We start from the raw sequence: 22,700 nt of genomic DNA on the forward strand, positions 1-22,700 counted from the left end.
ATGGGACCATAATTTGAACAGTTTATTTTGATTTATTTATATGCCACATATGCAATTTCTACGTGACTGCGTATCACTCACCATACTCCTCCAGAGTTCCAAAGTTTTTCTCGTAAATTAACGGGACTTCCAATTTTTTTACCGTTACAAGATCCCGAGCCCACCACTACCTCCGTCCAAATTTTGAAATGAAAAAGAACCCTCCCCCTCTTATAACGGCTATATTTCCAACCCTTCTTGAAGACATAAACCCTCGCTAAACCTGTATTCTCCTCCTTCCTTCATCAGAACAGCTTCAATCTCCTCCAATTCCTTCACCAGATGAACCCCACCATGGATTCGACTCCTCCCTCTCGTCGATCGGAAGCCCGACTAAGAAGCAAATCTGCATCCCGCCTTGCCCAATCCTCGGATGATTTTGGCGAAAATCTTCCTTGCAGTGTCACCCCATCTCCCCTTCACCTGCCTCTGCAAACTTCCAACCATCCCCTTCCCCTTCAAGAACTCTTCATACACTCTCCTTCCCCTGTCAGAAGATCCAAATCCCGACATGTCGAAAGAATCGATGCGATAGAGGAGCCAGTCGATCACGTGGGCTCTCGACGGAAATGCAAGAGCAAGACTCTTTCTATGGGCCTGATGGGCTGTGGTTCTCCAAAGAATGGACGGCGGGCCCGGAGACGAGTGGAGCAAGAGAGTAGAGAGGAGAGGGATTTGGGTTTCGGAGATGAGAATGGGAAGGTGAGAAAGAGGAGGAGTCGGACGGTGGCTGCCACTCGGAGGGAGAAACTAGTTCCAGCTCCTTCAATTCTTCCTTCTCCGTGTTTGTCGCCAAGTACTCTCTCTCTCTCTCTCTCTCTCTCTCTCTCTCTCTCTCTCTCTCTCTCTCTTGCAGACGCATGTTGAATTGGCAGATGCTTATCGGATTCAGGCCGCTCATCGCACAGGCCACAAGGTGAATGTGCCCAATCCCAAAAATCGGGTTGCCCACTTATTAGGTGGGCCACACGTGCACTGAATGGGAACATCAACCTCGATCTCTCAGGCCTTGCAGATAGGCATCTGCAAGTAGCATTCCTGTTTTTTTGTTTTTGTTTTTCTTGATCTTGGATTTGGGCTCATCTTGATTTGGGTTTCTTGGATCAGAAATCGATGATCATCATCATCATCATAGCCTAGATGGAATCAGGCAGCTGATATCAGAGCTGATTATGTGGAAGGATGTCGCGAAATCTAGCCTGTGGTTTGGATTTGGGTCTCTGTGCTTCCTCTCTTCTTGTTTTGCAAGAGGAATGACCTTCAGGTAAGCAGTCTTCAGGCCCGTTTGGATGTACCCCAGAATGAAGAACGGAATGGAATGTGAGCTAGCCCATGAGCATTTTATAGAAGTGGAACCACTTAGCATGTCCGTGTCATGATGCACTCGCTTCTTCAAAATATGCTAGAAAATGAGAAGGCATTGACAACGTATTAATTCTCATTTGAGGCAGCATTCGCGTCTCCAATCCACATTTGGCAAACATCCGATGTAGTTTGGTTCCAATCTGGGCTGGGCTTAACGCTTCTATTTTTTTGTCTCTGCAGCATCATCTCTGCTACTTCTCAATTGGGTCTTTTATTTCTTGCTGTTGCATTCTTTTATAACTCGTTTTCACAGAGGTAGGATGCCAGTTTCTCTATCTCGAATTGTTTCTAGTCTTCCCGTCTCTTTTAGAAGTTTTTGAGATATGATGGATTTTCAGGCATGAGGATGACCGGAGACGAGAATTCAAGCTGAAAGAAGAGGATATTGTCCGTGCCACTCGAGTAATGCTGCCAGCAGCAAATGCTGCAATTGCAATGACAAGAGAGCTTTTCTCAGGCGAGCCTTCCATGACTCTGAAGGTAAATCTTGCATCTCCTTACCATTCTTTGAGATTGCTTCAATGGTTTTACGAACATTTTAGAATATTTGATTGCAGATGGCACCAGTCCTTGTTCTTGCATCTGAATATGGCCATCTGATGACACTGTGGAGGCTCTCCGCTATTGGTACGATTGAATGCCTCTAACCAATTTCTCGGAATCTTATGATTAGGATCTTTTTTCATTTCTCTTTTTGGGAAATGCTATAGTGATAGTGCCTAAATTGTGCAGGATTTTTCGTCAGCTTCACTATTCCCAAACTCTACTCTCGCTACTCTTTGCAGATACATAGGCAAGGTATTGAATCTGGCACTGCATTTCTACTCTTGCCACTCGTGGCAATGTGCACGGATGAGATTGACGTCCATTCATCAAATTTTGTGTCGTGGCCCTAAAATCAGACCACTCTAACCATCTGGTAAATCCATCATTATTGTATGAAGAGGAAAAAATGAATGACCCAAGAAGAAGACCAATTATCCACACATGTGGCCCACTTGATGAAAGGACTGGATCTTGCTCTCCAGTGCCACATTGGCACTAGAAGCCTAAGCAGGCTTCTTGGGGATAAAATTCACCAAGCAATAAGGATGCTGTCATTTAAGAATCATTTGATGCTTGCAATCCTAACATGAAGAAACTCTTTCTTGGTTAATCAGTTGACTACCTGAGAAGTCGTGTGGGGGATGCGTGGGCAGCCTGCGCTCATAAGAGAATTGTAGCAGCATCAGCAGCAACAGTATTCTGGAATCTCTCGACTATAAAGACACGTATTTTTGCAGGTATTAGGATGCACTCACTTCCTCAACTCCGTTGATCTAGTTGTAGTTTCAAGCAACAGCAAGCTTGAGTTTCTTCTTGCTATACATTTCAAATTCCTCCAATGGCCAAGTGCCACCTATGCTCGCTGAGAACAGCTGGATAGAGAGTTCAACCACAGATTGACCATTGCACAAATTCTCTCGTGAACAGTTGATTACAAGCATCCGATTAAGGGCATGCAGTGGGTGGTGATTGTAGGGCCCATAATTGGATGAGTATGAACAGGGTGATTTGAGGCCGCGAGCAATCTGCAGTGGAATACCTCGTGTCAATGATCCACACCCAAGGTGGGCCAACTTAGATGGTCCATCGACTCCATTGATTGGAACAACAGAACTCATCACCAATAGCTTCGACCAATGAGGTTGGCATACACCACGCTTGTGCATGCCTCGGTCATGTATTTATGCATGTGTGTAGGCACTTGCATGGCTCCAGTGGTTGGAACAACCCATCACCAAAAACAGTAGCTCCAGCAGATGACGCTGTCAGACTACTCAACTCCGAGGCCAAATGAGAATGCAAGTGCGCTAAATAATGTTTGTATAGTCATGTATTTATGTGTATGTACATATACCTGTTCAAAAGCATGTTGGTAAGCTAGTTATTTTTATGTATATGAACAGATGTATGCATATAAAAGTGACCACATTTATCAATTCACATGTGCATGCATCTGTGCCAACTGATGTGTGATGCTCCTTTCAGCATTTATCTCGGTGGTTGTAATCCGGTGTTACCAGCAACACCAACCGGACGAAGCAGAGGTTGAAGCAGAACAGCAGTTGGCAATGGTAGTATTGGAGGGAAGACACAAAGAGGCCCAGCAGCTGGAAATGGTGGTAGCAGAGGGACCGTCGGATGGATCATCACCACGCAAGGAGCAGTAATAGATACTGACTCCCCACATCAAAGACACCAGTGCATTTGTTCACTGTACTATAATATAAAGACTGTAATGTAATTAGTGAGGAAGACACGTAATAAAACTATAATCAATTTCGGGTAACAGCAAAACATGAAGGTACATCTGCAAGCGATAAGCTGATAAGAAAAGCTACTGGGAAATTGTCTCCATGACCATTCCACACTTAAAACAAGACTCATGAAGATGATGGATACTATTGTATTATGTTGTTGTTTCAAAATGGCTCCTTTCGGTGGGGGTTTTTTCATATTTTTCTCAAATGGTGGGAGGTTGCTTTTCTGAAAATTTGCAAGTACTGCATGTTTGTATGTTCCTGTAAGATAGTTTTCGGATCAACGTTCATCTTGGGTGCGTCTCCATTGATAACCAATGCACCCAGTGCACCAAGCTGTTGCGTTGCTTGTGGATGAAAACTTTCCTAGTACATCTTTTAGTTGTATCGGGTTTAACATCAACATGGATGCAGAGCGGTTGTAATCATCACCCACTGGTTTTCCTGTTGCTGGTGCCGATTTTGCTTACACAAGTTTATTTCAGTCGAGCATATGCTGCAACATATTCAGTGGGCCACTTGCCCACCCTTTTTTTTTCTCATTCAAACCACTGGAAATCTTGTAAAATGAGCATTCCCTGTTTTCCAAATTCATTTCATCCAGTTGCATCACTGCATCAATGAGTTTCTCACGCCTTCAGTCAAGGATTTCAGGTGGTTCTCCTCTATACCCGTTTGCATAATATGCTTTGTCCACCTGCCATAGCTGGTTTGGGTCCATATTCAAACACATCCCTAGAGAATTAGAAATTAATGAACCAGTACTTACAGCCCAGATAAGCATTTGAGGTGTGTATCTTCCATTTTGGACTGTACGCTACAGTTAAGATGAACAAGTACTTTTTGATAGACAGTCGTTAAAAGCTCCGCTCCACAATGTCTAACATTGGGATCAGATGCGCCCATTTGAACCCAAATACATTTGTTTTTAAATCCAATGAAGTGGGAAAACAGCTTAAATACATTTTATCTGAGGGACCTGAAACCATTTTTGGTAATTTCAAATGGAACCTGAAACGCTCTAGCAATTGCAATTTGGGGTCAATCATCACCCTGATTTAAAATGATCCCACTTCCATGTTGAGCATTTTCCTTGTATTTAATTGAGTTGTTACAGTCAAATATTTAAAGGAAGAGGATCAAAATCACACTCTAAATCCATTGTTTAGAAATATGTAGTTGACTTCAAGAATCATTGCCTGAAATTGCAATTCATGAGACATCTTGGATCATCATCATCATCAGAATCTAAGCCTTATCCCAACTAATTAAGGTTGGATACATGAATCCTCCTCTGCTCTGCCATTCCACTCTATCAAAGGTCATAACTTAAATTAGACCATAGGTCGTCAAGTATTTTCCTACTACCTCCGCCCATGTCTTTTTAGTCTTTCCCCCACCCTTTTAAAGCTTTCAACTTGTACCAACTCACTTGGATCTTCAAATTTTAAATTTCAAAATTACTCAAAAGAAAAGAAGAAAGATGAGAACCTTTTGTTACACTACTCCATGCACAATAATCCATATCCCTAAGGGCCTGTTTGGATACCACCAAATAAGTTTTTCTACTCACAACAGTAGATGAGTAAGTTATTTGAGATAAGTAAGCTTGGTTTATGATCAATTATAAGTAGCTTTTTCATTTTAAGTTACTTAATCATTTAAATTTAAAAAGTATAAACCAAGATAAGCTACTTAACTTAGGACCCAAACGCCCCCTAAGTGAAACCAAAATGAAGACTGTCAGGTAGCCCAAGGTCCAAGTACGAGCTTTTTGATTGCAATAACTTATTGAAATTAGAATCACCACTTTTAATTGCAAGAACTTATTGAAACTAGAATAACTACAGATTTTGGAATCCAACTTCGCCCCCAATGGACCCTCACTAAGTGATGTAGATTATACTCATTCTAATTTGCAGTCTTAAAGAGCCAGATATTGTTATTCATGATTAATCTCCACCACCTTCCATGTCAAGATTTGGCGGACAACTCTGCATATTATCTAGAAATCATGCAATTTCAGTACCATGTGGACAAATCACTGGTTGACATTATGACCTAGTGAAGCAGATGAATTAGTGCTTGACAATTTTTTCAAGCAGATCATATACATGTCCCAACTATTTAGTATTGCAGTTTGATCAAGTAGATGCCATCCAAAAATAAATATGATCGATCCTTTGCTCAACCTATGGTAATGACCTGTTTAAGGGTTTAGGGTTCCAGCATCCTCTGATCTGATCTGATCATATCAATATCAACTGCGTAGCATTAACAAGCAGGGTCAGTTTTATACATCATTAGTTAAACCATGCAAGAGCAAACATGCTCCAACTAGTTTATCCATTCAAGACCATGTTACAGTATATTATCAATCAACTCAGGCTCTCTATTTTGTGATCTCCCATGATGGCCAAAAAGAAGGAATAGAAGAAACTTGAAGAAAAAGAGCTTGTATTTAGGTAAATTTCTGAACACAGAGATCCATACTTGAAGGCATGTCTGCAACTGAATTTCCGTGTAGATCATGTTTGAAGGTGTCGTTTGCGCAAAACATCCCTGCAAATGAAATAATTTGCTCGTGAGTTGTACTCAAGGCATCCCTGTAAATGCAGTTCATTTGCTTGAGAAATCTATTTGTAACATCCCTGTAAACACCATGCAAGTAACAACGTTTTGAAATGAGACAACTAGCTATGGATCAAAACCAAAATGCCTGGAAGTAACAATGTTTTGAAACAGGAGACGACTGCCTACAGATCAAAGCCAACATGCCACCACCAATCTGAAGCTGTCACATGCGTCGGTGCTCATTAAAAAGTTGGATTATATGCTATCGGGGATTTATATAAGGTTATCCAATTGTTCAAGTGACATGTATTATTACCATCTGATACTGTTCAAAATGCTGTCCAATAGAATCCCAAATCAGGCTACAAGATTTTTAATCCAACTTCATGCATTACTAGCAGCTAATAAATTGCATCAAAATAAGTTATCATATACGTATGCGAATTCATGAGAGAGATCAAGATAGGTCAAGAATCGACTACTTGTAGACCATCCACTTTTTTGGACCTACAACTCCCAAGGGGCAGCAGAAATGGACGTGCGGAACCATGACTGGGTCAAGAGAGACATCCAACTTGGGTTGTCCCATATCATACAAGACATAATAATTAGGACCCCAGCACTGCCTTCCGTAGCCAATCGAAATCGCCAAGTAGCCAAGTTTACCATTAGATTGCATGTCCTTCCTTCATCTAGTCGCAGAACAGAGTGGAGAGAAGTAGATCCTGCATGAATGTCGCTCTCACAGTAGCCTGTCTCATCTTCTGTTCCCTCTCTTCATGACTCAGTGAAGCGTCAAAACTGCAAGTGCAGAAACCAAAATGTTTAAAAAATACCTTCGGTTCTGATTATATCAACATTCGTAACCATATGCAAGTAAGATGACTGCTTTGAATGGTTAAGAGCCGGTTCATCTATACCACAGGATTTTGTTGACAAGAAAATGATTTTTTTCTCAAATAGATTAATTTAGCAAATCTGATAATCAACTACTCAATGTTTTGAACACAAAACATCTCCAACTAGTCGAAAGCTCCTTACCAAAGTATTGCTTAGTCATGTATTCTCTGACGTTTGGGATCACAATCAACTTAAAAATTATCTAACACACAAACTCCAGCCACCTATGCATCCTATTGAAAATCTATCAGTTCCACTACCAGAAAGGAGTTAGTCGCATGCATTTGCACAAATACTGATAGAAATTAAACATATTCATCTTCAGACACACTGAAGAAAATTTACTTCCAGAATAACAAGGGGTTGTTTGGCGAGAGAGTGAAAACTGCAGAATCCCCCTGCCATAAGCTGCAGTGAAAAATATTCATCTCCGGGATAAATATTTTTTCACTGCAGTTTGCATTTTCTGATGAAGACTGCATAATTGCACATTTGCCTTTTTTGCAACCACAAACAAAAAAAGGTGCAGCCAGGAAAAAAAAAACATATATACCATGTCACTACAAACCAAACAAACAGCCCCTAAACTAACGACTACAAATAGAGGTCTAGAACTGCAACCAACTATATATTCTTTTCATTTGAGAGTACAGATCTAAAGTTTAATGCATGCAGATTCTCTGGCAGAACTAAGTGCGCTGAGTTACACTCCTACATAATTTTAAAACTGTACCTGCAGTATTTGATGTGCATTCTGTCTTTCAAAAAAAAAAAGTATTTGATGCGCATTTGATGCAGGACAATTAACCAATTGCTCTAAAAGCTCAAATTGTTAAAGTATGGCGAATTAATCCATTTATCTCATAGCCCAAGCCCCACATCTCATGGGTTTAGGACCTCGGCCGAACCTCCTTCGTGGGCCCCAAATCACATGGGCCACCCACCCCGAGTGTGTCCCCGCATCCCACGGGCTACCCCGCTCGAGCCTGGTATGAAATACGCATTAATCACCCCTGGTAAGGAATCTCAAACACGAGACCTCCCTTGTGGGCCCTAAATCACATAGGTCACCCCGACCCCACTCGAATCCAATGTGAAAATGTTCTTGAATTAATCACCTTCGGTAAGGAGTCTCGAACACGGGACCTCCAGCTCTGATACCAATTTAATGCAGGACAATTAACCACTTGCTCTAAAAGCTCGAACTGTTAGAGTATGGCGAATTAATCCCTTTATCTCATAGCACAGGCCCCACATCTCATGGGTTTAGGACCTCGGCCGCACCCCCTTCGTGGGCCCCAAATCACATGGGCCGCTCACCCCAAGTGTGTCCCCGCATCCCACGGGCTACTCCACTCGAGCCCAGTGTGAAATACACATTAATCACCACTGGTGAGGAGTCTCGAACACGAGACCTCCCCCGTGGGCCCCAAATCACATGGGTCATTCACCTCGAGTGTGCCCCTGTATCCCACAGGCGACCCCACTCGAGCCCGGTGTGAAAATGCCCTTGCATTAGCATTTCCTTGAGAAGCATATACATCAATGAGGCTAAACCGAAAAGTAATTAAGTAAGACTAGATTGTTCCCCAAATAACAAGGTCCATAACTCCTATGGCTGACAAATTGGCTTCCGAGCTGCCTTCACTTAACAGATTACAAAGCTGATGACGAAAATCTGTGAAGGTCCCAGGATCATTCCATGATCAAAGGCAAAATACATAAAAACCAAGTACCTTGATTTCCAAATATGCGGAGTTGCCACATTCTTTGTGATAGCATCCTCAGAATTGGAAACAGCATATTTTGAAATTTCTTCTGCTTCAGATGAAGGGAAATTCAAACCAAGTTGTGAAAGCAATGAATCAGGGACTGCATTTGATGCATTGGTGTTGCTTGAACGATATCCACTGCCACCCAAAAGCACCTGCAGATGGGCCTCACGAAGGTCTCTAGCAAGTAGAGACAGTGCCTGACTGTTAGGAATAGCAACTCTACGTAGTCGTCGACGCCTCTGCAAGTGATCTTTAGTCAAAGGAAGAAGCAATAGGATATTAATTTCAATTCAGGCAACTGGGATGAGCATAGTTCTGAAAATTTTAGAAAAAGAACAAGCAAAAAATGCTTATTTCAAATTTCCTATGGCTATAGCTACAACCACTACATAAAAAAGGATATCTTAAACAGGTGACCATGTTGCAGCGTAATATGATTCAGCATATCTCGTGAAACCTTAACAGAGCAAACGGGACAGACCTGCAAATATGAAAATAGAACAAATAAATGAGAGGCATGTATCATAATTGAGTCATACCTTCTTTTATGCAAGAAATATCAAAAAGTAAAAAAACCATCAACCTAACTGCAAATTATTTTTCATCAATCTTTTATATAACTCAAGGTATAGAGAAAGAGACTGCAAAAAAGACTTGCTAAATGTACAATTCTACTTTTATAGAAACCAAAACACTTCCTTGTGGTCAAGCTAGAACCCAAAACTGACCAGACAGGATGTTCGCATGGGCATGGTTATGAGTGTTAGAATCTGATACAATTATAGAGTGGGCAATCCAACACTCAGATGTCAACAGCCATGCACCAATGCACCTATGGTTACATCCAGTGTTCAAAGTATCGATATCGCTACAAGTTTCACTGGCCAGGGATATGGAAACAATATCAATATCGTCGATAATATCGCTGATAACTGGAAATGTGGGGAAATATGGGGGAAAATGGTAGAATTTTTAGCGAAACTTCATGAGATGTTAAAATGAACATGTTTGCATATTTAAAAATAAAAAATTTGTAAAAAGAATGCATACATAACAAGTTTCCATTTAATAGAGCCTTCAAAGCATGTGTTGTTATAAGAAATCAGTCCAACCATCCCATCCGGCCTATTTAACCATCCAACCTTCCATCCTAACATCCATCAATATTGCAAAATATCAACAACACATAATATTTCACCAAGAAATCATCAACAATTGGAAAGGAAATGGAAGATTGTGGTCTCAATATCGCGCATGTTACGATATCGATAATATCGAGATATTATCAATATTATCAATGACAAATTGAACGCTACATACAACCATGAACCCATGAAAAAAAAAAGAAATTTGAAATAATTTTTTTCCTAATAAACAAAATTTTAATGGTATCAATTCGTTAGCAATATTATTGAAATATCATCAATACACTTATGATACAAGCATTACCTAGAATTTACATAGTCGAAAATATTGATGATATATTGGCGATATTGATGCATTGGTAATACAAGCGACAACTAGAATTTACATAGTTGAAAATATTGGCGATCACATTAGCAATATTGATACGTTGGCGATACTTAGCGATACATTGCTAATACCTGGAATTTTTTATACTACCAGCGTTATCGGTATCGCTACCGGTGTTATTGATATCGCTGAGCTGGAGATAAAGATATTATCGGAGATAATTTGAACACCGGTTACATCATCTATGGACATACAAAAGGGTCAACGGAAAGATATAATTGAGAGAGAGAGAGAGAGAGAGAGAGAGAGAGAGAGAGAAGAAAAGGCTTTAGAATGAAAAATCATTCCTACAATTTCCCACTGAACAAAACAAAAAAAAAGGTATCCATGCAGTATCTCCACTTTGCAAACTTCCCGTTAGCCTCAGTTCTATTTAGTTACCTCAGAAGATTTAGTGAACTTTTGTTACCCTTCAGTCTTCACCCATCGAGCCTCCAAAATACCATCCAAAACATATGTGCCACATCAACAAGGATGCTCTACAGCGGTACCATACAACATAAATGCATAAATATTTGGTAAAATAGATACCTCAAACACCCAAATGAGAACTCGGAAAGATGGTAAATAATCATCGGTTTTGCCTGCCAACACAAAGCCTCAGCGATCAACAGATCTAGGCTCAGAAAGAAACCATGTGATGGTCAGCCATTCACATAAAAAATCACTCATGGCTTTCACGTACACACCTCTACTTGTGCAAATGTACCACCCAAATGGAACATTCTGATTGTAATGCCCTTGCAAGAAAATCAGGCAAGTCCAACGATCAGATGGACAATGGTGTATTACGCACAATGGATGGTTAAACCATCGTATGGCTGGACCCGATGGATTGTTGGGTGGTCATCTTCATGGTTTGAACCACAGGACAGACAGCTGAGATGCACTGCACGGATGCCATGTACGCACACGTAGAGGTGTGTGTGTGGAGGTAGGGTGATCGAGACATGTAGGATTAGCAAACCTCTCTTTTCCCACACTTGTAAATGAAAAATCGCATTTCGTCAAGATACTAGCTTTATGACCAAATCAAAGGAGATAACGATGCAATTACAGATATCTGATGTTGTTCCGATCATAACATTAAAATATCCAACAAAGAATTGCTAAATTGAAAAAATCAACAGAACCCAAATGATAAACAATGATTTTGCATCATTTGAAGAAAAGGAAAGAGGATTTTATTTATTTATTTATTTATTTTACTCACTGTGGCTTTGGATTCGGAAGGATGTTCCTCTTCGAGATGCGAGCATAGAGAGGCGATGTCATAGTCTTCGTAGCAATAAGGGCAGGGGAGATCAGGCCGAGCCTCCTCTTCGACTTCAAAATCATCGATGCACAACCGATCTACGAACAAAATCAGACGAAAAAATCATCAGAAATGGGGAAAAGATCGGATTTTTGAAGATATCAGATGGACTTTCAAACCCTAGAAACCCTAACAGCAATGAAAAGGGGGGAGGAGAAGAACCTAAATGGGAGTTTTGGTGGTGCTGCAGCGAGTACTGCCGTTTTGCAGCAGCGAGGCGGGAATTCCAGAGATCAGAATCCATGGAAAATCGGAATACGGAAAGAGGATTCAAGAAATCTCGATTTCAGGAGAAAGGAGATGAGAGACGAACAAAACGCGATCGATATGGATCGAGATTCGATCGCGATTTTATTCCTTCTTCTCTCTCTTTCGTTCTTTTGTATGGTTTTCCCGATTTCTGTTTGGAATTTTGTCTATGTTTTGATGTGATGATGATGGTGAATGGATGGAGATGCAGATTGGGACGTAGAGAGAGAGAGAGAGAGAGAGAGAGGTCAAAAATTAAATTTTAATTTGGGGAGAGAAGAGGGGGACCCGGATGGACGCGGATTGTGTGCGACCCGAACCGCAGGAACTTCCCGCGGCCGGAAGCTAGGTGGAGCCCGGACGTGGATTGCGTCCTACCCCTGCCCGGACCACAATCCGTACGGTCAGGGCTCTGTGGGTACCACCGTGATGTAAGTGTTTTATCCACGCCGTTCATCGCTTTTCTCCTATCATTTTAAGGTACATATATAAAATTGAAACGGGTCCACAGCTCCAGTGGACCACACCGGAGGAAGCTTCATTGATAATGACACCCACCATTGAAACCTTTCTAAGGGTCACCGTGATGTTTTTTTATCATCCAACCTATTAATAAGGTCATGTAGACGTGGATGAAGTAAAAAAAACAAATATTAGCTTGATCCGAAACTTCTCCAACTCCCAAGAAGCTTTTAACGGTGGAAATTAAATCCTTATTTTGTGGTCCACTTAAGCCCTATACCTTGGTCAATGTTTGTACCATATATTAAAATGATCTGAGAAAAGCGATTAACGGCTTGGATATAACACTTACATCACGGTGGGCCCCATAAAGGCCTGCCCGACGGATGACTGTCTGGGCGGGGTTGGACGCACTCCGCGTCCGTCGAGCCCACCGTGTCTGTGACAAAGGACGGGGATTGCGTCCTACCCGCCCGGACGGATTACCGTCCGGGTAGGGCTTTTTGGGGCCCACCGTGATGTAATTATTTTATCCACGCCGTTCAACACTTTTTTCAGATAATTTTAATATGTGAACCAAAAAATGAAGGAGGTCCAAAGCTTAACTGGACCACACCAAAGGAACCTACACTGATAATGACACCCACCGTTGAAACCTTTCTGTGGGCCAACGTGATGTTTTTTAACCATAAAACCTATTCATGAGGTCATGTAGACGCGGATGAAGTGAAAACACAAATATCAGCTTCATCTGAAACTTCTCCTGCTCCCAAGAAGTTTTTAATGGTGGACGTTCAATCCCCACTTTGTGGTCCACTTAAGCTTTGGACCTGCCTATTTTTTTGTTCCCATATCAAAATTATCTGAAAAAAGTGTTGAACGGCGTGGATAAAACAATTACATCACGGTGGGCTCCACAGAGCCCTGCCCGGACGGATTACGGTTCGGGCGGGGGTAGGACGCGATCCGCGTCCCTGTGACAAATCCACGCGTCCGGACACGGTTTGGCTAGTGACTCTGCCAGTGGTCGGTGTCATGTGATCTATATGTTATCCACACCGTCCATCCATTTTTAAGCATTGTTTTAATAATTTATGCCATCAAAGAGGCAGATCAAAATCTCAGGTGGACCACACCATGGGAAAACAGTAGTATTTGAAAGTCTACCATTAAAATCCTCTTGGGCACACTGTAATGTTTATTCGACATTATCTAGATTACGTCACACCGTTGTAACAGACCTGGACGAAAGGGAAAAAAGAAAAAAAATCAAATATCAAGTTTGATCCAAAACTTTTGTAGCACTGAGAAGTTTTTAAGGGTGGTAGTTTAATCAATACTGTGTGGCCCACATTGAGATTTTGATCTACCTCAATTTTGAGTTCATACTATAGAATTTTTTAAAAAATAGATGTCGAAATTTGATTGGATCACATGTTGCTATCAAAGATTAGATCATGGCCTCATTAAATTGGGTGCTTAATTAAATCAGGCCACGTTAGGTCAGCAAGCAATTAGCTTTCGTTGAAAGTTTTTAGTTGAGTAAATTTTCAATTAGACTTCTCGAGCAGCACCATATGGCTCGATCGATCCCACCATATTGGGTCACTATCAATATCCTCGTGACTACTTCACAATGCAATTCACTTTTGTATGATGGTGTAAATGAGAATTTCTTATATTAGTAGGGCGATCATACAACAAAGGGCTCTTTGGGGGCCAACATGAAATTTGTGTGACATCTACTCGGTACATCATTTCTATCATGTTATGATAAATCATGAGCATGAAAATCACGCTGACCTAGACATCAAGTGGGCCACCAAGATAAAAATAGGATGCTAGCAGTGAAACCTTCTTTGGAGTAATATGACGTCCACTGTTGAAACTTTCCTAGGGCTAGCCACGTTATTTATTTTCCATCCAACCTATGTGGACCCGGATAAAGGGAAAAGACAAATATAAACTTGATCCAATACTTCCCAGGCCGCAGGAAGTTTTCAATTATTAGGGTTTAATCTCCACTACTTTTTTGTGGTGTAGTTTCTGGGAACTTTAGATCTTCTTTATTTCTGCTACCATTCTCTAAAATGATCTCCCAGAATGGATGAACAGTGTGGATATAGCACATAAATCTTGGTATGCCCACAAAATTTGGTAATGTCAACGCATCACTGAGGTCGGTGGTGCGTCGCACACCACTAATCCGCTTCCGCCGACATAGCGTAGGGCACGTACGGGGATTAACTTTCTAACTTTGGAAAACCACTCAACGCACCTAAAATCCGCACCGCTCATTAAGTGGGCCACCCAATAATCAGGCTGATTTGGGACTCAGTTTAAAGTTATAAAAAAAATCTTCTAATTTCTCGTGGTATGTGATATGGCACCCAAGTTTTGAATGCTGGGATTTATGTTAATACTTTCATCGTGACGAAGCAAATCAGATGAATGGGTTGGACGGTATATAAATACCACTGTCGGCCATACACAAAACTAATCGTGTGCGTTCATCTCAACGTGCGTGATGGACGGGTGGATCTCATGAAAGTTCCGCCCATGCGCCGCCCAGTCATTGGCTGTTCAGATGCGATGTACCTAGGCGTGGTACCTCGCGTGGTTATTAGCATAAAAACCCGCGATGACAGTACCCGAGACCGTAAGGTGTGAAACGAACAGCAACATCGGGCGCGGATTGGATACTGACAAGTCAGTAGCCAAATCGCTACTCAAGTGACGTCACCAAGCTCTGGACCTACCATGATGCATGTGTTGTATCCATACCGTACAACCAGTTTTAGAGATCGTTTAATGGCATTACAGAGAAAATGAAATAGACCTAAAGTTCAAGTGGACCCCACCATGAAAAATAGCGGGGACAGTGACATTCACCGTTAAACTTCTAAGGAGCCACTGTAGTTTCAGTTGAAGCTAATATTTTTGTTTTCACTTCAATTTATCTTTATGTTTATGTTAACTTATGAATAGGATGGATCTCAAAAATACATCACTGTGAACCTTGTAAATGTTTCAAAAAGTAAGTTTGGCGGCCCCCACGTTTTCTGCCGTGGGTCTAAAATTTAGGTCTATCTTTTTCTTTATGTAATGTCATAAAACGATCTCTAAAAATGGTTGGACAATATGGATACAACACATGTATCATGGTGGGTCCACGTAGCATGTGACGTCGCTTCATTAGTGATTTGGCTATTAACGTTGTCAGCATGGAAAGTGGGGGTACAATGCGTCGCCGGAATATTAACACATACATATGCGTTTTTAAGCCTGAATCTCGAGCGAGGCCATTGGTTTAAAGAATACATAGGGGTCGTTTGAATGCCTTTAAAATCTTTAAACATAAAGGGCATACAAGGTAATCAGATTACAAAGCCATCTAGATAGTTTCATTTGCCTGTGAAATCTTTAGAGCCTATAAACATATTATATCTTTTAATTGTAATCGAAAACTTGACAAAAATTTATATTGCTAAAAGGAAATGATACATGGTATAACATAAGGGGTTGATATACACTTGTAATGTGTGGTACCCATCATAATGTTGACGGTATATTCAATCTGTCCATCGTGTGCTTGCTCTCCTATAACAAAAATAAAATAACTTAAATAATCATTGAATGGACCATAAGAGAGATCAAGGATGAATGTCCACTATTAAAAACTTTTAAATTGTATTTGGGGCTCATTGTGATAAGTAGATGACACCCAATCCAACCATTGCATGCATGCTTTGATGCTCTCTAATTAGGGCCTCCTAAATAATTAATTAATTCTCATGTGATTCATAAATTTTGGTGGAATATATGACCCCATGATCTATGGTGTGAATACCTACTTTATGCATCATAACACTTTATGAGTTAGTAAAACACATAATTTATTTTAGAAATCACTTGAAATAAATAATTTACACCTAAAGCTTTTTTCAAGTATAAAATGTTTACCATTTAAAATTGTACGGGCATCCAAACAACTCCTTAATGCTGATGACAAATGACTATAGCATTATTAAATATCCAAGATACTAATATTAGAATCTCCTTCAGTTGAATATGGACGGTTATTATATTTTTATTATTAATCTTCACTACAAGCAATTTATGAAAATGATATTATATTATCTTTTCTATCAATAAGATTTTAAGCAAGTGTCCACAGAGTCATATTTACCAATGATGTGCAATATGAACATTTGATCTTATGAACAGGTTGGATGACGAATAAACATTAACGTGGACCCTAGAAAGGTTTCAATGGTAGAAATCACAATTTCACTGTTTCCTGTGGTGTGGTCCTTTTGAGCTTTGGATATGCTTCAATTTTAGGCTCACCCCCGAAAATTAGTGGGAAAAACTGATGGACGGCATGGATAAACCATATTCATTCACGGTGGGCCCAAAAAGTTAGTCAGTATGCAAACCGATTTGGAGGGCATCGGACCTGGATAAGGTGGTCCCCTCTTGCATTTCTCAGCACAAAGTACGGTTGTCCACTGATATATCCTTGATTAATTAGGCCTTGGGGTGCTGCCCTGGTTGGTAATAAAATAAATTCTGGTTATATTCCAAAAAGGTATGATCATCCACTCATCATGAGTGCCTTGCACGCAAATTGATGTGTACCACTAGCAAAGTTTTCTTGGCCATCCATCGTTATCATGGTGGGGCAGCTAGCCTGATGAGTGGACCGGCCTTGCCTCTAAGCCAACTGGTCTACTTATCAGGGCACCAGGGATGGATTATAAATCAAAAATCATAATAATGGTTGAGCATAATCGTTTATTAATTCACATCTCTTTTTTCTTTCTTTTTTTTTTTTTCCTTAAGAAGTGGAGAATCCAAAATTTTAGGGCCCACAAGGTTTGAGTATGACATCCAATCCATCCAACAGGTGCACACCAACAAGATTATTAGGAGAACCAAAAATATAGGGGATCCAATCATAAGGTAGGCCAATCCATGAAAAATAATATACACTATTTAACACATCCAAATTCAAGTGTAGCTCATGTTATGATTTGATTGGCCTGATTTTTGGTTCATGTGATCATCATGGTAGGGTACATGTGTTGGATGGTTTGGATGCCATGCGCACACCTAGTGGGGCCCATGGGTCTTGAATTTCTCTAATTTTTAAAGATGAACTTGAATGATAACATTTTTGTAATTTCCATCCCCATAAAGCATATCCTAATGCTTTCTAATTGTCAAGTCATTATTTGGTTAAATGTTGGTTACGAGGAATTTTATGTTAAAAGTTAAAAAAGCGAAAGGGAAAAATGTACTAAAAAGGTTCTAAAAATTTATAAAGGCCTAATTGTTCGGTCATAATTACATGTATTTAACTAAAATTATTTACCTTTGTATTTTTTAAAAATGTATCATATTGTAACAAATATCATCACACGTTGCAAAACTTTGTGGGCCCTATTATGATCAATGTGTTTCATCCACGTGTCTGTTCATTTTACTGGATCATTTTAGGGCGTGACGCCAAAATGAGGCAGATCCAAAGCTCAAGTGGAATAATTATGTCCACCAGAGCCTGCTATTTTCTGTGGTGTGGTCTACTTGATCTTTGGATTTGCCTCATTTTTTAGCTCATGCCCTGAAATAATTTTAGAAGATGAATGAATTAATGGTGTGAATATAACACATATATCACAGTGGGGCCCATAGAGTTTTGCTTGGAAAAAGCCTGAAATTTGCACCATTTTCAACGTGGAATTCCTATCTTTCTGCGGATCTCAGGAGCCATTGTTGTGATTTTACCACGCATTATAATCATTTACATCCGCTAGGAAATAGAAAAGAAAGGCCACTAATTTGGAAGTCTCGATTTTTTTTTTAAAAAGAAGAAGTTGTTTTTACCTTAAAATTTACCAAGAATCAACATATTATTAGATAATGCATGAGTTACTGGAAATTACAGGAAGTGCTTTTTTAGGGAAGAAATTACAAAAATGTCATCATCTAAATTTTTCTTTAAAAATTAGTGAAACTGGAGACTTGTGGGGTCCACTTGGTATGTGTATAACATCCAAGCCATCTAAAATATGCAACTTACTATGGTGATTGCATGAACAAAAAATCAGGCCGATCAAATCATCACACAGACAACACTTGCACTCGGATGTTTTGAGTGGTGTATTTTTTTTAATGAATTGGCCCACCTTATGATTAGATCCACTGCATTTTTTGTTCTCCTAACAATCATGTTGGTTTTCATCCCTTAGATGGGTTAGATGCTAAACACATACCACATAGCCCCATAGTTTTGGATTCTCCACTTTGTAAAGAAAAAAAATAGATGAGGGTTACAGTGTAATTTTCCACTAGCAACCACTCTTCAGGTGTATCAGCTCCTGTAGCCATTATTCAGTAAAATCCAAATGTTGGAGGGATTTAGCAGTAAAAACCCCAAAAAAAAAATAAAAAAAGCCCCCACTAATTAGAGGTCCTAAAATTTTTGGGTGCCAGAGAAATTTGTAGGGGTTTTTACCACAAAATTCCTAAGAATTAATATTTTACCAAATAATGCCAAGGTTAACAATTCTACAAGGAAGTGCTTTTTGAGGAAGGATATTATAAAAATGCCCTCATTCATTTTTCCTTTAAAAATTTGTAAAAGTTGAGACTTGTGGGGCCTACATTGCATGTGCATAACATCCAAGCCATCCAACATATGCGCCCCACCATGGTGATTGCATGAACCAAAAAACATTCCAATTAATTCATCCGATGGTGATGGGCTACACTTGAATTTGGATGTTTTTAGTGGTGTATATTACTTTTTATGGATGGGTCCATCTTGTGATTGGATCTCCAATATTTTTGGTTCACCTAATAATCATATTGGTGTGCATTTGTTGGATGGTTTGGATGTCAGATACATACCACGTGGCCCAATAATAAGGACAATATTGTAATTTCTCTTTTGAAAAAGCATTTCTCGAGAATATGGGCTCCTCGAAGCACTAATTGGTAAAATTCGAATTATAGAGGCATTTTACATTAAAAATCCCAATTATAATACCAGTGGACCACTGATTTTCCCATAAATGTCCATGGTAGCATTGTCTTGGAGAGTGCTAGCTGGTCTACGTTGGGGATCCCAAATCAATCAAGCTTCAATTGACGACTCCAAATCTCCCCAAGTTTTTAACTCATAAATGCTGAGATTACATATATAATTGATGCTTACAATAAGGGCTCAAGCTTTCAGTATAACTATATTATTGTCCATCCCATGTTGTAGGCTCAGGGGTCATTTGGCACCGTGGCTTGAGAGGATTGGAGGGAATTTGAGGGGGTTTCAAATCAGCATAAAGTTCAAAATCCCTCTTTTATGGGTTTGCAATCCATGCTGGGAGCTTGGATTACACTTATAAACATTTCAATAGTTGTAGGTGTAACCTGTGTGTCACTATACACTATCATTCTATTGGGCACATGGCCCACTAATGATGATCAGCACCGTCCAAACATTGTCCATGTAAATCAGCACGCCCAAACATTGTCCAACACCATCCAAACATTGTCCATGTAAATCTACGGTTAAAAATCATTGGTTAATCACACTTGACATGATCTTGTGCTTGTGGTAGGGTTGTACACAAGCCAAGCTAGCTCAAAAAGCTCGTTCGGCTCAGCTCGATCTACCTCGACTTGACTCGGCTCGAATGATGACTCGAGGCGAGCCAAGCTTCAAATAACCCAGCTCGTTTTGAAAACAAGCCGAGTTCGATCATAGTGGATCTTTTACTCGACTCGACTCGAACTCGGCTCGGCCCGAAGCTCGAGCTCGAACTTGGCTCGACTCAAATATATATTATATTATATATAATATATTATATTTAAAAATAAAAAAATAAATATTATATATATATATATATATTATTAATTGAATATTTGATTTGGGAGTTGGGTCGGTGAGGGTTTGGTCAATTGAGTCGGGTGGCTAGGTTGAGTCGGGTGTCGATTGGGTCGGGTTGTTGGGTTAAGTCGGGTGCGAGTTGGGTCGGGTTGGGATCAAGCTCGACTCAACTCAAGGTAAGCTTGCCTCGACTCGATCCACTATCTCGACTCGAAATTTTTGGAAAACAAGCCAAGCTCCAATGGTAAGCTCGAGGCTGAGCTTGAGCTCGAGCTCGAACTCGAGGAGAGAACGGACGAGTCAAGCCAAGCTTGGCCCACCTCGACTCGATGTACAGCCCTAGCTTGTGGCCTATCCAAGACTTGAAATTTCATCATTTTCAAGTAAAGCATATATTCAGCAGGTTTATCACAACCATTGTGTCAAAAATTACATATCTCACTAATTAGAGATATTAAAGTTGATTTAGTAATTAAATTCAAACCCTTGTATATACCATGCATAGGTACTTTTGGATTAAAAGTTGATTCACACTCCCAGGTGCCAAACACACTAGGAGGATTTCAAATCCAGGGGGTTTCAAATCCACGCTCCCAAGCAGGCCCTTAGCTTTTGATTCTAGGGGCATACTCTCATGTACTTTTCAAACCCAACAAATAAATAGGGGTGCAAATGCACAAGTTTTGAATGGGATGCACTGATGCACATCTTAGCAATATCCCTTCATTATGGGATACACATTTTTCCTTGTAGATAAGATGTACATCATATTGACACTACACAAAGAATTTAGACATGTCATCTCCTTTGTCAGATCATCTAAATGGATGCCAATTACCCATTAAAGGCTTTCCCAAGAACTTCTTGTGACGGAAAGCCAAGAGGGAACCACCGTGATGTTTGTTATAAATCCACCTAGTCCATCTATTTTGCCAATTCATGTTAGGACATGGGTTAGACAGATCTAAAACTCAAGTGGGCCACCCAATAGGAACATTGAGGATTGAACATCGATTATTGAATCCTACACAGGGCTCCAAAAGTTATAGAAGAGACTGATATTTTTATGTTTTCAATTCATCCCAATAGGAACAACTTATGGACTACCCACTCTTTCTTTCTTGCTTTCTTTCTTTCTTTCTTTTTTTTTTTTTTTCCTATCATGCAGCCCAGTTAAGCTTTGAATTTGCCTCAATTTTAGGCCCATGTCCTAACATGATCTAGAAAAATGGACCAACCAGGTAGATTTCTAACAAACATCATGGTTGGCCCACCTAACTTCCTGTCACAGGAAGTTCCTGCAAAAGGCTTTCATAGGCAATCCGCACCATGTAAACTATCATGTAAGGATATTGCACTCTTTTTCATGGGGTGCAAAATGCACACTCTTCTCTTTGAGTTCATAATAAGGTGTTCGCTGCCTGTGACTACAATCAATAAAAACAATCCTGTGAACATTTAGTTGGCAAAAGCTAGGATAGGGATTCGATCGTATCTTATCCCTTCTTTGCAGTGGATGATAGAGAAGAGAAGCCTCTTATAATACCCTTCGATCACCTTTCCATCTGTTGCCCAAAGAGTTTAGAGAGATGAACGGTCTTTGATGATACATCACCTTGCCATATGTTCTATGGGTTGGTCTCCATATCTTTATTCCCATTCCATTTGCCATGCTATATCATTTCTGATTAACTTATATATAGTTGTGGGAGGTTAGCCATCTTATGTTTTTGCTAAAGGAACAACAAATAGGAGTGCTTTAGGGCCCACCAAGTACCGAGCACTGTAAAATTGACTAACGGTCCAGATTCTACGTACGAGTGTTAGCAATCTGATAATTGTGTCTGCTTGTTTATTAAGTACAAAGCTGAGTACGCTTATAAAGCCCACTTGAGCAAGTTGATATTTCTCCTTAGTAAAACCCCCTATTATTCAAGACATCTTGGACAAAGATGCTAACATGGTAGCATGAACCATGAAAATTATAGCTTACCCTCCCTACCTATCATTCATGTGTCATATGATGGAAATTGTTAATGTAGTGGGCTAAGCCGAACATAAGCCAAAGATCATGCTGAGTAGATGGGTTTAATCGACCATTTGGTGTTAGTGTTCATCACCAACTGTGGATGGCTACCAATTTCTTGTTTTAAGCAATAGATTGGAGCCATCAGTGGGACCATTATGTTCGGACGGTCATTAATAATCTAGATCACCCTACATGTGTAGCATGTTGGATTTCAAGATGCTAAAGAGAGTTTTTTTGGGGCCAACTTTGTTATTTTTTATGT

At 40.1% G+C, this 22,700-nt stretch overlaps 2 protein-coding genes across 3 annotated transcripts; one reads left to right on the plus strand and one right to left on the minus strand.

The window, feature by feature from the left end:
- The first annotated feature begins 203 nt into the window (after positions 1–203).
- On the plus strand, positions 204–3,940 carry LOC131245254 (reticulon-like protein B17). Its single transcript, XM_058244580.1, has 8 exons — positions 204–835; positions 1,147–1,303; positions 1,585–1,659; positions 1,743–1,884; positions 1,962–2,031; positions 2,137–2,202; positions 2,565–2,687; positions 3,436–3,940. The coding sequence occupies exons 1-8, from the start codon at positions 322–324 to the stop codon at positions 3,615–3,617; spliced, it is 1,329 nt and encodes a 442-aa protein (XP_058100563.1). The 5' UTR covers positions 204–321; the 3' UTR covers positions 3,618–3,940.
- A 2,021-nt stretch (positions 3,941–5,961) lies between these two features.
- On the minus strand, positions 5,962–12,310 carry LOC131245255 (protein DEHYDRATION-INDUCED 19-like). Of its 2 annotated transcripts, XM_058244582.1 has the most exons (6): positions 11,967–12,310; positions 11,703–11,842; positions 9,360–9,437; positions 8,918–9,201; positions 6,948–7,082; positions 5,962–6,269 (listed from the first exon to the last, which is right to left on the minus strand). In XM_058244582.1, the coding sequence occupies exons 1-5, from the start codon at positions 12,046–12,048 to the stop codon at positions 6,974–6,976; spliced, it is 693 nt and encodes a 230-aa protein (XP_058100565.1). In that variant the 5' UTR covers positions 12,049–12,310; the 3' UTR covers positions 5,962–6,269; positions 6,948–6,973. The 2 variants fall into 2 exon arrangements, with proteins under 2 accessions (XP_058100565.1, XP_058100564.1); XM_058244581.1 differs by lacking the exon at positions 5,962–6,269 and having other exon boundaries at positions 6,532–7,082.
- Positions 12,311–22,700: the final 10,390 nt, after the last annotated feature.

The sequence above is a fragment of the Magnolia sinica genome, chromosome 5, assembly GCF_029962835.1.
Source record: "Magnolia sinica isolate HGM2019 chromosome 5, MsV1, whole genome shotgun sequence".
Classification (NCBI taxonomy): Eukaryota; Viridiplantae; Streptophyta; class Magnoliopsida; order Magnoliales; family Magnoliaceae; genus Magnolia; species Magnolia sinica.

What these genes read in the sequence shown, in the direction of transcription:
- LOC131245254 (XM_058244580.1), top strand. Translation starts at nt 322, where the DNA reads ATGAACCCCACCATGGATTCGACTCCTCCCTCTCGTCGATCGGAAGCC. An exon ending in TTCTCCGTGTTTGTCGCCAA is followed by an intron (nt 836 to 1,146) that starts GTACTCTCTCTC and finishes TTCTTGGATCAG; the next exon opens with AAATCGATGATCATCATCAT. An exon ending in GTGGAGGCTCTCCGCTATTG is followed by an intron (nt 2,032 to 2,136) that starts GTACGATTGAAT and finishes TAAATTGTGCAG; the next exon opens with GATTTTTCGTCAGCTTCACT.
- LOC131245255 (XM_058244582.1), bottom strand. Translation starts at nt 12,048, where the DNA reads ATGGATTCTGATCTCTGGAATTCCCGCCTCGCTGCTGCAAAACGGCAG. An exon ending in CCACCAAAACTCCCATTTAG is followed by an intron (nt 11,843 to 11,966) that starts GTTCTTCTCCTC and finishes TTTTGTTCGTAG; the next exon opens with ATCGGTTGTGCATCGATGAT. An exon ending in AACATGGTCACCTGTTTAAG is followed by an intron (nt 9,202 to 9,359) that starts ATATCCTTTTTT and finishes ACTAAAGATCAC; the next exon opens with TTGCAGAGGCGTCGACGACT.